We start from the raw sequence: 14,989 nt of genomic DNA, 5'->3' as shown, positions 1-14,989 counted from the left end.
GCCTTTTACTAGCAGGACAGGACAGAGCTTGATATTACAGAGAGATATTACTATTTGATGAAAACTCTGGCAGTAGCTGTGCAAACTGTTTTATAATGCACTTTCCTTTTGCCTGCATGCTAGCTCGAAATAACTTTTTATTTCCACATGGATCACAGCTTTCTAGAGCGTGACTTTCTGATGAAACACAACTTAATTAACACAGGATCTGTTTTTGGACTGAAAAATAATAATAAAAAAGTAACTGAGATCATCACTATTGGAGAATGCTGCTTATATTTTGTTTTTTTTTATGCACTGCAAACAAAATAAGACACATTTAAGACGATGCAGGTGTTCAAATATTAGTGCTAAGATTTAATTGTACATCAAGAGGATAAACCAGGGTTTCTGCTGGACTAAATTTAAGATTTTTTAAGACCTTTTTAATAACACACAGAATGCATTTTAAGACCTGTTACACAATCATTCTGCCCAAAGTATAAAAGTACAACGGAAAACCAGTAACGGTGTAACAATACATTGATTTGCATCCGTATACTGATTCAGTGATCAACAATCCAATATCATCTGTGCTAAGTGAAAACATTAATACATATAATCATCCTTAAGATGCACCTTTATTGCGAAATTCCTATGGCGTCTATGTATGTGTCACTAATCTCGTCCAAGCACACCTACTTCCCAAACAATCTAACAGTGCTGGCGCCAGGGCATGGAAATGATATGTACTGATAGTGTTTCATATCAATCACAGGCCCCTGAATCGAATCCAGTCGAAATTGTGTCCTGACAAACTGTGTGATATCAGCAAATATTGTATCATTGTCCAAGAATGTAATATCATTTTGTGATGAATCTAGGGATATACATCGCTAAAAACCAGTAGGAACGATACACAATCCCGCTTTTAGTTTATGAGTGTGTCACATCTTGCGGCAGCCCATAATCAGATACAAAAGCATTCTATAACTAATATTACTGCCTACAGAGGGCAAGAAAAAAAATACTTAAGACTTATGTAAATTAAATTTAAGACATTTTAATACCAACTAAGGCCGTTTTTGCATACACTAAACTGTTTAAGACTTTTAAAGACCTGCAGATACCCTGGAAACTGATAGACTGACTGTTAGAATTGTGATGGCTCTCTTGCCAGTTCCCCCACTAGGTGGAGCTATGGCTTTATGTCCAATTACAGGCGTCTGACTGAAACAGATGTGACCTAGGGGGAAACGCAGGCATGTGCACCCAAGAGAGAGACAGCTGAAGGAATGCAAGTTATCTCATGCAGGAATGTGTGCAGGGCTGTGACACAGAGAGACCACAAGGAGAAAAGAGTGAGATGGGGCGTATGTGCTGTGATACCTGGGTAGTGTTTTGGCGTGAGCTCCAGTTTGTGGGACAACTGCATGGATCCTGTCGTGGTGTCTATCATGTACACCAGCACTGAGCCGCTGTGGTGAAAACAAACACATTTTAACGGCCATAATTTGTTGCCTGGGGGAGTAAAGGCTGTGGGGTAACACACATAATCAGAAACAGCTACTACAAGTGACCTGTGGCTGTAATTTGTAGCAGAGCCTCCAGGCTACACCTCTTGTTGACTGCACATACACACAGGTAAATACATCTATACCAACAACAGAAGAACAACTCAAGGTCATTATTTCTGTTGTGTGTGTGATTACAAATGATTAATCACAGAGGCTTAAATCTAATTTCTTCACTAAAGACTGTTTGTTAACCTCTTGCTCATTCAGCTGTAAAAATCACAGCGATCTACAACAGCATAACAAGCACTTTTATCAAGGAGGGTTTTCAAAGGTCTATTCAAACAATGTTCAAAAGACTCAGATGAAGAGTGCTGCTTCAGAGAGGTACAACATAGAAGAAGATGAAGGAGGAGGGAGAAGAAGAGAGCGCAATGAGGAAGAGAGATTCCTGCCAACCTGGCAGATTGCACAATCCATTGGGAGTTTCTGACGAGCACACACTAGGTAGGCCTCGGCAAACACAAACTGGCAGATTCTCACACTGGACACACACACACACCGCATGGACAACAATCAATCACTGTAACACACGGATGCAAACAAACGCACACACAAGTTTTATTCCCAACACTGTCCTGTAAAGATACACTCAGAGAGGCAGTTGCAGACACGTACCTGGCACAGCCAAAGGCCATCAGTCTGTACTTGTTGTTGACAGCCACACAGGTGCCATCGGTCACATCTGCTGCCCAGACGCCCTGCAGCTGCTGGACACGCACACAAAACATTTATGAATAGCTGAATGTGTGTAGGATGGCAGTTGCAGGTCAGCCGAGCGTGTTTCCCCTGCTGTTTCCTTTAATCACATCACTTATATTTAACTTCAAAATGAGTTGATTAGTCTAAATCAAACTCTACAGCAGAGAATGAACATAGTATCAGCAGACGGCTTGGTCACGATTTTGATTTGACATTTATATCTGGACACATTTGTATCTTGATGGTGACCTCAACACCCACTTTCCAATTTCAAGAGCATCATTTCAGCCAAAAATTTAGAACAACGCATTAATGGTGAGCTTCTCTTGCGTTCTTGGATGTGAACAGATATCTTACAGATATCATTACTGCTTAGCTCCTGCCAAAATAACGCAATAGCCACAAGCCCTGTATTGAATCATATCATCATGACATTAATAAAATAAATCTTCAATAAATCCTCAATAAAAATATTGTGCTGGCCTTTTTATAAAATTTGAAAGCCTGTTAACTTGATTATGTTGCATCATGAGTTACTTGTTTCTGTGTATCTCTCCTCTGAAACATTGAGGTTCGGGTTCTCTTGTCATAAAATTAAACTTAACACAAAAAGAAAATTCATTAACAGCTCTATTACTTATCTTAAAACTTGTATAAAACCCAAAGAGAACACAATATGTTCACTTTGCTTCAATTTATCTATTACTTACTCCATTAGTCTTTATATCTGATCCTTAACTGATACCCAAATTGGAGCCATTCCTCAAAAGTCAAGGACAAGATTCAATTTATTCACAGAAAAATCAGTATACAATCCGGGATTTTCCTGATTAAAATAGGACAGCGGTGATTCCTGATGTCATGGGGTCGGATGATGCCATATGCTGACATGCATATCGGTGGCCTAAGTTATAGAGCTGCCTTCAATGCCATAACTATTATACATTTTCCATAATCTGGGTTTGGATCCTGTGTTTGCTCTTTAGTAAACTGTGTGCATGTTTAAACTTAGTGTGTGTCTGTGAGTATTCTTACATCTGCTGTGATGGTGTTGCTCAGTGGTGTGATAAAGCCCAGGCGCCCATCACTCAGTACCACAGCGAAGCCGTCCAGGGTCACACAATACTCCATACAACGGATATGCACTCCTTCCAGGTCAAGAGAAGGACCACCTACACACACATACAGAAGCTGAAGTATTCTAATGGCTGAATCTGGAGCTGAAGTTAATTAAAACATTGGACAAGGTGGGGGCAACTGTGGCCAGAACATGTATGTGCTTATTTCCCAGCATTAAAAAGTGACTGAAAACTTTGTCAACTAGCATAAAGTCTGCTCTCTTCTCCTGTGTTTAGCTGTGTGCACGAGTCCTCTCTAACCTCGAGCAGACTGCAGGTCTAGCGAGAAGGGGATTGTAGTGAGGCAGATGGCCTTGCGTCCGTTGCTGCCCAGCCCGTCCCAGTGCAGCACGTGGAGGTAGCCGTCTGCGGTGCACACCAACAAGTCCTCCTGGAGGGACTGCAGACTGGTGGGAGGAAGAAGAAGAAACACAGAAATGAGCGCTGAGGTCCAAAAGACAAGAAAGAAACTGTGGAGAAGGAGGTAGTAAGAGACAGAGCAGGCGGGGACGGTAGGTAGGAAGAGTGGGAACAAGATAACAAGCAGCAGTACTGGGAAACAGTGGACTAGTCATCATCCAGCTGTGTCCTCTGAGTGGAGCCTGAAACTTTTACCCTCCAGCTGTGATGAGGCCATATAGCTGCCAATGCCAACTCTCACTGTCTTCACACAAGGGAACAAACAATAGTGTGTTTGTATTTGTGTGTGTGTAAAACGCTTCATTGTCTTTCAAATAGCACGAGAGGTCGAAGATGGCACAGTGAGACAAGCAAGAGGAGGAAAGCAAGAGCGAAATGACAGGGAGTTGAGGGTGTCGAGCACAGTGGATTTTTAACTGTGAAGCAGGCAACAACTTTTACTGTAGTTTCACAGCAGGAGACACCCACTCATCTCCTGCACAATCAAGCTGTGCCTTTGAAATGCCAGCAGAGTGCTCTCATTCAGATGACTACTCTATAATCTCTGTCAAGTGCACACAGTGGAGGAGATGTGACAGATGAACACGAGGACATGAAGGATGCGAACAATACAAACACAAGATAAACAAAAATACAGACAAAAAGAAGAATAACTCTTTTCACTCAGCAAACAAAGACGCTGAGTTGGAGGGTGTGGGGGTGATAATCAGGACGCTGAAAAACTAGAAGAAGACAAGACACTCAAAAAAGAACTGCAATTAGCAAAGACTGAACCACCACACAGGAAGAAAACAAGACGGACGTAGACACTGCCTCTTATCTAACAGACTCCAGGGTTTTTCTTTGGCTTTAATAATTTCTTCTCATCGATGTTGCTATAATTTGGGGACTTGGTTTTAAAGCCCAGACACACCAAATTGACATTAAAGAACTGGTGGCAACAAAGGCCGACTGTTGTGTTGCCTCACATTGCCTGTTCATGTCAGTTTGGACATGGACACACCGCAAAGACTACACCCAACAGCCAACTAGCATGTATGCTCTGCGCCTACATGAGAAGAAATGACCTTCCACACCAGCAGGTGGTGGTAGTCTGTGGTCATCATTCAAAATGGGAAACAAGAAGACCAACAGGACGGATTCAAGAAGCTAGTTAGCCCATTAGCACATTAACAACGCAACCCAATGTTAAAAGAACTAGTGATATTTACTGTTTGCATGCAAACTAAGATAAACCACAACGAACAGTTTCTGCTAAAGACGTCAATGGCAAAAAAAAAACCCTCATCTAATGTAACAAATGTTTTGAACGCAAGCCTTCTTGACTGAAGTTCCTCATGCACTGATTCACTTCAGTTGAATGGCCAAGAGTGTATCAGAGTGATTCCTCTCACCGATGGGCTCTGCTGCCGATTCATCCTACTGAATTGGCTGAAAACAGCCAACAAGGGCCAAATAGTGCCAACAGTGTGGGACACACCACACAAACTAGGGCGACAGACGCTAACCGATGGCCTGACATTGACCAATTGTTGGCTTGGGGTTTAAGGGCCCTCAGAGATCCTCATTTAAACCGCCAAGAGCTTCTATGGTAAAAATGACAGGAGTTTTTTTTCCATATTTATTTCTAAGTGCACAGTCAACTTATAATAGGCCTGAAGGAAAATCAAATGATTCACTTAGGTACACTTCAGATGCTGAGAGGTGGCAGGCCTGAGCGCTATGCATTGCAACAGGTAGGGGCTGAAAATATATCTGTCTTCATACAGGTGGTGCTGATTTAAAAATGTAAAAATCAGCTTAATCCACCAAAATGGTGACAAGTCTTTCCTTCAATTATCATTTTACGTAGCTGACTACGAAACGCAGAAGACAAAACAGAAACACATTCACATTCTGAATTTGTAACGAGCGAGCATGAGGTAACAAGACAAGCAATCAATCTCACTGAACCAAATTACCAACATGCCTTGTTTGTCATCTGAGTAAATACTGTCAAGAAAACACGAGGCTGATTTGAATCAGTTATGCTCCAAGCAACAAAAATTAAACCAAAATTAAAATAGTTCCTTCTGTCATCCTTTAATCAATCATCACTAAACCCTTCCACCCACCTCTATTCATCTGCCCATCACTCTCCTCTCTCCGAGTGCCCCTCCATCTCTGCAGATTCCTGTATTTCTCTCTGCAGGCCTTTGTGTTGAAAACTGACAGAGTGGAGGAGCTTAGCCTCTCACTGCCAATGTTGACTTTCCATGAGAGGAAGGAGAGAATTTTTCAAGTTTTTACTCTGAGCCAAATGCCCTTCACAGCCGCACAAAGAGCAGGTCACTTTTAACAGCTGCAGCTATGATGGAAATTCTTGAAATATCCACTGGTGAGCTGTGTGAGCTAAGACAATGTAACTGCAGTTTAAATCCTAAGTGTAAGCTACAAGTTTTAAAATGTACAAAATGTATAAATCCACATCAGTAGTGGTAAATCTATATCAGGAATAACATGACATTGTTCTGACTTGTAGTTTTTAACGGTTTTAATGGGAGACATCTTGCCTGACATGAACTATTTGAAATAAGAAGCTGTGCACCAGTGCAGCAATTGTGCTGTCTCTTAGTTTGCAGGAAGCTCTCACATTAAAATACATAGTGAGCATATCTTTTGGTGGTTATAGTGTGTAACGGCAGCAACAGAAATTTTTCTTATCCTGCGGGGTGTCAGATAAGCCAGGACGTCAGCTGAGTAAGCAGCCTTCAACTGGCCCAGTACACCTTTACCCGTTTTCTTCCAACATGGAACCTAATATTAACTGTTCAGACCATTTTGACCAAAAATAAATTAGTTCAGAACCTGTTGTTCTCAGCTAGAACCAAAAAATAGCAAATGTTCCTTGACCTGAGGTAATACTTGGTCCATGTTTGTAACACATCCTTGATTACAATGGTTCCACCCAAAATTGGTAAAGGCTTGTAGGCTTGTTCACTAGATAGCACCAAGGTTCCATGAGACTTAACCAGTTCACGGACCAGAGCTAATTTGGTGCAAGTGGGGCATTAAGCATACACACTGCTAGAGGAATGTGGCCATATGCAGCCCAGACTCCCTCTGAATGTGGTCTCTGTGATCAGATCTCAAGATGCATGGAGGACACGTCTGGTGCACTCACACCTGTACTTTGAGATGTCTACTTGTGATCCAGTCACCCAAGATGCATGTTTATACTAGGTGTATACAGGGCCGATATGAGGGAATGGCAGACGGGCAGACACAACAGAGAGAAACACAAACAGGGAGAGAACAACAGAGAAAGAGACGAAAGGATGATATGACTCTTTCCTACCTGGTGATGGGGGCCTCCAGATCCACAGGCTTCTTCATCTCTAAAGACAGAGCGGGGGCACATTGCTCCTCCTTGTAACCCGGGGTCACCTTCACACGAGGACTTCCTCTGTACAACACACAAATATGTATATTTGTGTGATGTGTAAGGAAAACAGTTGAAATCCAGAAAATGCAACTTATTTTTAACTTGGAGCTGAAAAAGATAGCTGAGCATGCCCTGACTTGCCTGGTATGCTGTCAAGGAATGTGAAAGACACATATCCGCACACACTATTGACACACCGGCATACAAACACCACATACACACAAGGCATGGACATCGGATACAAAGCACAACGGAAGCACTGGTAAAAGAGACAGAAAAGCATGCAGACACCCCTTTGCACACACGTGTGCGTACTTTAGATCTAGGGTCGTTTAGAAAGCCTTCCCAGGAGATCGGAGGCTGTTAAAGCAGCATATTGATTCCTCATGCTTTGACAATGAGATACTCATTAATCAGATATGGATGTTATATTGCCATGTCCATGTAGTGTATTTGTCACCTTTATTAACCAGTGATGGCTACAGCAATTAGCAGCTAAAATTTTCCTATCTGCCTTTATCAACCATGTAAGCACAGGAAATGATGTATTACATATTTAGTCAAGAGCAAACACAATATTACATAAGAGGATTAAGTAGCAAAGCCCTAATGTATTCCTACTGGCGTAGTTAACCAGCTGCACTGACAGACAGCTGCCGGGTGATTGCTAACGAGACAAACTGCAGCAGGCAAACGATCCCGAAAGAGGGGGGAAAAAATGCAGTTGACACTAAGTGTTTATATAAATCAATGCTGTGGTTGTTTCTAACCAGCAGTGTCATTGTAATTTGTCATGTGCAGTCATAACACCAGCACGTTAGCAGGGCTAATATTGGGACGTCCACTGTTTCAACTGTTCAAATGTAACCCTAAGCAGATACAGCTAACATTCAAGACTGATATAGCATGCATATTAATGATGGTTAAATGGCTCTTGAAGGACAAATGATTTCTTGATGGTAGGGCTGGGCAATCTATCAGTATATCGATACTGTGATACGAGACTAGATATCTGAAGTGTTGTCTTTTCCTGCTTTTAAAGGCTGCATTACAGTAGAGTGAAGACATTTTCTGAACTTTTAATTATTACAGTCAACCCTGTAATATCGATATTGAAGTATTTGGTCAAAAATACTGTGATATTTGATTGTGTCCATACCACCCAGCCCTTGTTGATGGTGTAACTTCCCTACAAGCTACAGCTTTGCCAGCTCTGCTCCCTTTACCTCGGCATATGTTTATCAATATGTATGAGAGTTTGTATGCGTGCTGTACTCACTTTGGATAGACAGGCTCATAGAGGTACTTGTCATCCCCTCCACCCAGCACATCAAACAAGAGGATGTAGCCCTTGGCAGTCTGAAAACAGAGAGAAAGAACCGTCATTAAAAAAAACATCAATACAATTGCTCAGCCACTACTTTATTATCAGACAGAGAGATGGAAAGAGAACACACAAAAAAAATCCACGACATGTTCGAGATAAAGAAACTGTAAAATGGATGGAGATGCAAATGGGGATTTAAAAGGAGAATTTAATATTTTATACTTTGAATGTCATCGCAAATTTGCAAAGCTGCTCAGTGCCTGTTGAGGCAGCAAGAGAGAGAATTAATGAGAAGACAGGAGGAAAGAAAAAGGGTTCATCAGTAAACAAAAACATCATCTATTACCATCATAGAGGAGATGGCAACAGATCAATATTAAGCTGTGTGTCCTTGTTAAAATGGGACCTTCTAATCATGCTGGTTATCTCAAGAAAACAAAATCCACACCCATACTGTTTGATGTGTCTTAGAGGAGTCCATGCTTTGACAAACAATTATAGTAACACTATGACTACTTGCATTTTAAGATATTTCATGTTTTTCTCTATCTCCTAGCTATGAGTTACAAATGGGGAGCATTTGCAACTCAACAGCTGTCATAGTTAAGAAAATATTTGTATGCAAAGGGAATTATGGTTGACATTCCCCCGCACTGCACAATCCTGAGCAGGCTGAGCTGTTGCTGATAATGATGCTCCAAAACAAATTTGTCAGCATTTTAAAACAGTCGAAACACTCGCTCCAGGCTTCCCTCTGTGGGGAAGCTCACACTATCTACAATGTCAGGATGTTAGTAAAACACAATACTTGTATGTGAGTACAATACTGAAACACTGCTTTTTCCACAACAACTCGCACATATGCAGACACACAGTGCTGAAACTGAGCCCGTAGACTGAAACATGACACGAAACCTGATCTTAACTCCACTGTCTGCAGCAATGCAGCATGGGTTTACAATGGCTACACATAAAGGGACTTCATTTATGCAACAGAGTCACCTAGAGTGAGCTTAATGCACAACCCATTATTCTACTCTTTACAGTATTTTTCCGGTTATGCTTCACTGTAGGATGATGTTTTGCTCATACTATTATTACTATTATAGTTGGTGGCAGAGCACTCGAGTAACCCTTGACTTTTTGAGAGTGGTGACACTGTTTTGAGTAGCAGGCCAACACATTACCATAGCAATAAGAAAACCCAAACCAGAGAGGCTGGAGCCAGCAGCAACATGAAGCTTGACTCGAAAAGAGCAGCCACAGCCAGAGAAAAGACAGAGCCAAGCTGAGGCCTGCTAAACCCATCAACAGCCTTGGAGCTTCACAAAGACGCGGATGAGCTACAAAGTCAAAAACTGCCGAACAACAACAGTCCAGCCTGCATCAAATCTACTTAAAAAAATAAAATAAATGCCAGTTGTCAGTGACTCAAAAGTTTGTAATGCTTGTGCTGAGGAGTGTGCAACTTGTCAGCATAAAGCCTTTTGATCTTTTAAATACAACATATCTAAATGTGAAAAAATACACTTTAAATCTACATACAGGTTCAACATATTAATTATAGGGTAATGTTGAGGACTAATTATATAAAGAACAACAAAGGTTAACTGTGATTATGGTCATTTCCAAAAAATCATGTACAGGTTGTGGCTCAGTATTCAAATTAGTTTTTTAATGCGGATTGTGATGAAAACACCATAAGGGTCTGTGTCCACATAGTGGTTTTTTTCAACTGTTCCCAATGAGGAGAAAGTGTATGCAGCTGCCTCAAGAAAAAACACCATGTCGAAGGTCTCTTTTTCAGATCGCTTCGGCTTTTTGGTGCAGCTGATCCGAGCACCCCCAGCTGGAAATCTCAAAACTTTTCAGAAAAGCGCTGACGACAGCACTGCTGCTCCTTTAGCTAGGCTACTGTCTAACTGTCACAACAAAAACAGAAAAGCCCATTTCTGGGAGAAGATCAGCGGGACACTGAATGTTGCTGGTGAGTCTTGTACTTTTATCACTGTAGGCGTTGTCAGCTTGCTGTTAGCTGTGTAGTCAACCCTCTGTTAATGTAGCGTTATGTTAGCTACCTGGCTTACATTAATGTCCAGATACTGTAATCATAGTCACAAAACCCACATGTGGGATGAAGCACTCCCAGTGCCCTGCCACCACTTCTCTGCCAAAGGAAAGCGCTATGTGGACATACACAATAAGTCACACAGTGAATTTCCATTATCCAGATTAAGACTGTTTATTTTTCACTCAAGAGGATGTTCACAAAAAAGATGTGTCCTATTTGTGATGCATAAAAAATCTGTTTCCTACAACTAAATGTCAGGCAAACTGATTCCAGTATGTTTCAGTGCCATTTTAAGAGATGACGATAACTGATGGTGACCATAGTGATATCAGCATGGATTTCAGTTATTATGGCCAGGATAATCATGACATAAAAATTTATATCATCCCATACCTAATTCAAAGCTTCATCTCTGACACTAAAAATATTTAAATATTACAGTTCAAATATTTTTAATGAGACAGAGATCAATGACAGGGTACATATACATATTAGCAGTCAGCCATCAGCCGCTCAGACCCAGATGGGGTGAGCTGAATTACTGAGCTGACGTCACACTATATGAAGTCACCATCTTTTATTGTAGGCAATACTCACAAAACTAGATCCCCATGTTAATGCTAAACTGCTAAACATGATGAAAGTGATACTGCACATGTGTGCACAAAATCACCATCTTTCAAAGACATCACTAACAAAAAATGACGTGATAATTAACTAAATCACTGTCAGTAAAGTTTGGTGTGATGAACAATGATATTACAAACAAGGTGCTACTGATTATAAAGTGCCTGTAACATGACCTTTACTGTCTAAGTGAATCACAGACTTGGAGGAGATACAATCACTGTTACACTGACTTTAGTGTGTTGTGAAAAGTTTTTTGCACAGATAAAATAGCCACCTCAACATATTCACATAAGCACTTTATATATAGCTCTAGATGATCACAGTAGGACACAGTCTCATCACAATGACCTAGTTAGTTAATATAGCCCAACATGCTCATGCTGTCCACATAAGAATACAAATAATAATTGTAGAGCGTGTATCTGCTACGTTGAGTAGCAGACAGTTTTTCCTCACTCCAATAGACAAATTTGTGCAGTGGAGTGAGGAAAACTGTCTGCTACTCAACGTAGCAAAAACAAAGGAGACTGTGGTGGACTACAGGAAGAAAAAGCCTCCAGCTTCTCCTGTCTGCATCAGTGGGAGTGACGTGGAGATTGTGGAGCAGTACAAGTACCTGGGTGTCCTACTGGACAATAAACTTGAATGGTCCACAAACACAGAGGCAGTGTACAAGAAAGGCCAGAGTCGGCAGTATTTTTTGAGAAGGCTCAGGTCCTTTAATGTATGCAACAAGATGCTGCAAATATTTTACCAGACTGTTGTAGCTAGCACTCTTTTCTTTGCTGTGGTGTGCTGGGGGGCGGGTGTTAAGAAAAAGGATGCCAACAGGCCAAATTCAATAGGATCATATACAACACCACCCATCCTCTCCATAAAATACTGGACACACTCAAGAGCACATTCAGCACCAGATACAGACTCCGCCGCTGTTCAAAAGAGCGCTACAAAAAATCATTCATACCCACAGCAATACAACTGTACAACTCCTCCCTCCGATCAAATTCATATGCACTTTGAACCATTCTCCTTTTTTTTTTTTTTTTACAAAGACATCTATTGTACTGTTTTTATACACCTTTTTATACCTTTTATTCACACCTTGTGATCTTATGTACTTTTAGGATTTTTCTTGTGTCAGTATGTGTGCTGTGTTCTTGTGATTTGTGTCTTTTTTGTCATTATTGCCCCTGCTGCTGAGGACATTTTAAATTTCCCCCTGGGGATTAAATAAAGTCTATCTATCTATCTATCTATCTATCTATCTATCTCCACCATGGCTGCACAGTTCTCCATATTTGCTAAATCAATAGGAAATATTTAGATTTTTTTTTTATCTACATCTGATTCCAGATCTGCATCTAAACAGACTTATATTATATACTATACTTATTAGTGAGATTTTTAGACACATGTGCATCTCACAAATACACACTTTTGCATACATATAAATGACAAAACTGAATAAAGAAATTAAAACAGGGAATTAAACAGAAATGGCTGCAAAATTGTCAGTGTATTCAGTTTTCTCATGGGCTGAAACAATGATGGAACTTAAACTCATCCCTTGCAGAAAACCAATATAACAATGTAAAAATATCCCATTACAGGTGAAACGCTGCATTCAAAATCTTGCTTAAGTAAAAGTACATAAGTATTATCAGCAAAATCTATTTAAAGCATCAAGTAACATTACTGGTTCTGCAAAAAATGCCTTGTTACTGTGATATTGTTTTATATGACAATATGAGCTTGCTAAAACTGATGCTACAACGTGTCAGGTAGTTTAGTCCAGCTGCCCCTCCTGAGGACCACCACATAAACCTGAGGGGTCATGACATGATTAATGGGAGAGTAAAGATGAAAGTTCTGCTACATAAATGTGTTTTTATTTTTTGGAGTATTCACATTCGATGGTTATTAAATGAAACCATCTGAGAATTTTAGAAGAACTCCTAACAACTCACAGTGATCCTACCAGATGTTTTTTTGTAAGGGGCCAAATGGCTGGTTACTACTGGTTTAATTTTGACAGTGTGTTAAGTTTTACCTTGTGTTTTTAATGTTAAATCTTAATCTGTATCTATAGCTCTCTAATACATGCAGTGCAGTGAAACTGGAACTCAGAAATGCAGTAGAGTGCAAGTATAAAAGTAACAAAATGGCAAGTACCTCAAAATTTTTACTTAATTACAGTATAGTTCTTGAGAAAATCTACATTTAGTTACTCCCCACCAGTTTTTAATTGGCAACCATCGTCAGCAGAACAGTGCACAGGCCAGCAGAAATACTCTATCCTGCATATATCCAGTTATAAGATGGAAAGAAAGTTCAAATCGTCTGAAGTCCTGCCTGTCAAGTCTTCAATCCCAGGAGCCCCCCACTGTGCCCCTATATTCACAGAATCAGACAGGCTTCTTTCCCGGCAGGGGGCTCAGAGAGGAAATGTGAGTGTGACTAGCCAGCTACTGTACTTCAAAAGCATGTCAATTACAGAAGGAAGGGAATCTCAGTTAAGTATCAAAGATGGGTGGGGGAGGGGCAGGAAAACTATCTGGCATCCTAGGAAAAACTTCAGCAGTGTCTCCCACTGTCAACATCTCATCCCTTTCATCTGTAGTTTGATCACATTAGATACGTGAAAGCATTCACACACCCATTCATCTCTTCATGGGACTGTGATCAGGTTTACTTCAACTCAGCTTGTCAAATATGTGGAAAAACTGTGGATGAAAGGGATGAGAGATAAGAGAAGAGAAGGCCACAGATGAGATATGTCCCGTGTCTCCAGGACTCTTGGTGCTCTTGACACATTCACACATGCAGAGATAATGATGCAGGAAGAGGCAGGACGCCAGCCTTTGTCAACCAAGGCCCAATACACACACGGGCACTAAAATGCAAAAGGAAAAATGCATCCAGTGGCTCAATATGGGAGGAGGGGGTTTAAAAAGCTTTCTCTTTATGTCCTATGACAAATGGAAGTGGCAACAAAGAGCTGCAGCTCCTGAACCAGCCGGTGGTACTATCAAGGGTCACTCATGAGCCTGAGTGATGCCAGGACCAGCTCAGTTTCAAGTGGCCAATTCACTATTTTGACCTACCCTCTCTCTTCCTCATAGCACTAAAAAACACTGCTACATTGGAGGTCAATGTTAACATCATGCTGACCTGGTTTTTCAAAATGTCATATAATCAATAAACTGGGTTTCCTCCATAAATCTAAGTGAGGGATTAAGTGAAATCTGGTTAATACAGCTGGATGATTTCCTGGCCATGTATACGTTTGACTAAAGGGCAATGCTGTAGAAGCAAAAATGTATTTTATGATGTCCTGCTTTAGCCTGGTTTCTCGTAACAACTTACGGGCACATATCCACACTCAATAACTGGCATATAAGAGGCACATAATAAATGATACTGTATTATAGGATTTAAGACAGGGCTTTAGCTCTTGTCACGTAACACTTCCTCTTCTTCCCTTGGCACTTCGACACTACGCAAACCAACTATTACAACTTGATGCTGCATTTGAAAGAGGCCGACATCAAAGGACTGACTTAATGCTGCTGTGAAGACACAGATGAATAGAAATGAAGAAGGAAAAAAAGCTGACTGGAAACTACTCGAGTTCGGGCTTGCAAGTAGAATGAAAGCAGCGGTTTTCGCAGAGAAAGTAGCAAGTCAGCAGAAAACTGTACACCATGTAATAGCATACTGAGGCATCCTTTCTGCATGTTTAAA

At 40.8% G+C, this 14,989-nt stretch overlaps 1 protein-coding gene across 1 annotated transcript in view; it reads right to left on the bottom strand.

Annotated features, from left to right (window-relative positions):
• Window positions 1-14,989, bottom strand: part of ric1 (RIC1 homolog, RAB6A GEF complex partner 1) — a 49,083-nt gene that overhangs the window by 12,400 nt on the left and 21,694 nt on the right. The window contains exons 3-8 of the mRNA XM_033646693.2: window positions 8,497-8,576; window positions 7,131-7,238; window positions 3,635-3,780; window positions 3,291-3,427; window positions 2,172-2,263; window positions 1,369-1,457 (exon numbers count right to left, since the gene is read on the bottom strand). Of these exons, the coding sequence (XP_033502584.1) occupies window positions 1,369-1,457; window positions 2,172-2,263; window positions 3,291-3,427; window positions 3,635-3,780; window positions 7,131-7,238; window positions 8,497-8,576 (652 nt within the window). The remainder of the gene's footprint in view (window positions 1-1,368; window positions 1,458-2,171; window positions 2,264-3,290; window positions 3,428-3,634; window positions 3,781-7,130; window positions 7,239-8,496; window positions 8,577-14,989) is intronic.

This window comes from Epinephelus lanceolatus, chromosome 19, assembly GCF_041903045.1.
Source record: "Epinephelus lanceolatus isolate andai-2023 chromosome 19, ASM4190304v1, whole genome shotgun sequence".
Classification (NCBI taxonomy): domain Eukaryota; kingdom Metazoa; phylum Chordata; class Actinopteri; order Perciformes; family Serranidae; genus Epinephelus; species Epinephelus lanceolatus.
The sequence above is the reverse complement of the archived record's forward strand: the minus strand, read 5'-3'. Positions and strand labels throughout refer to the sequence as shown.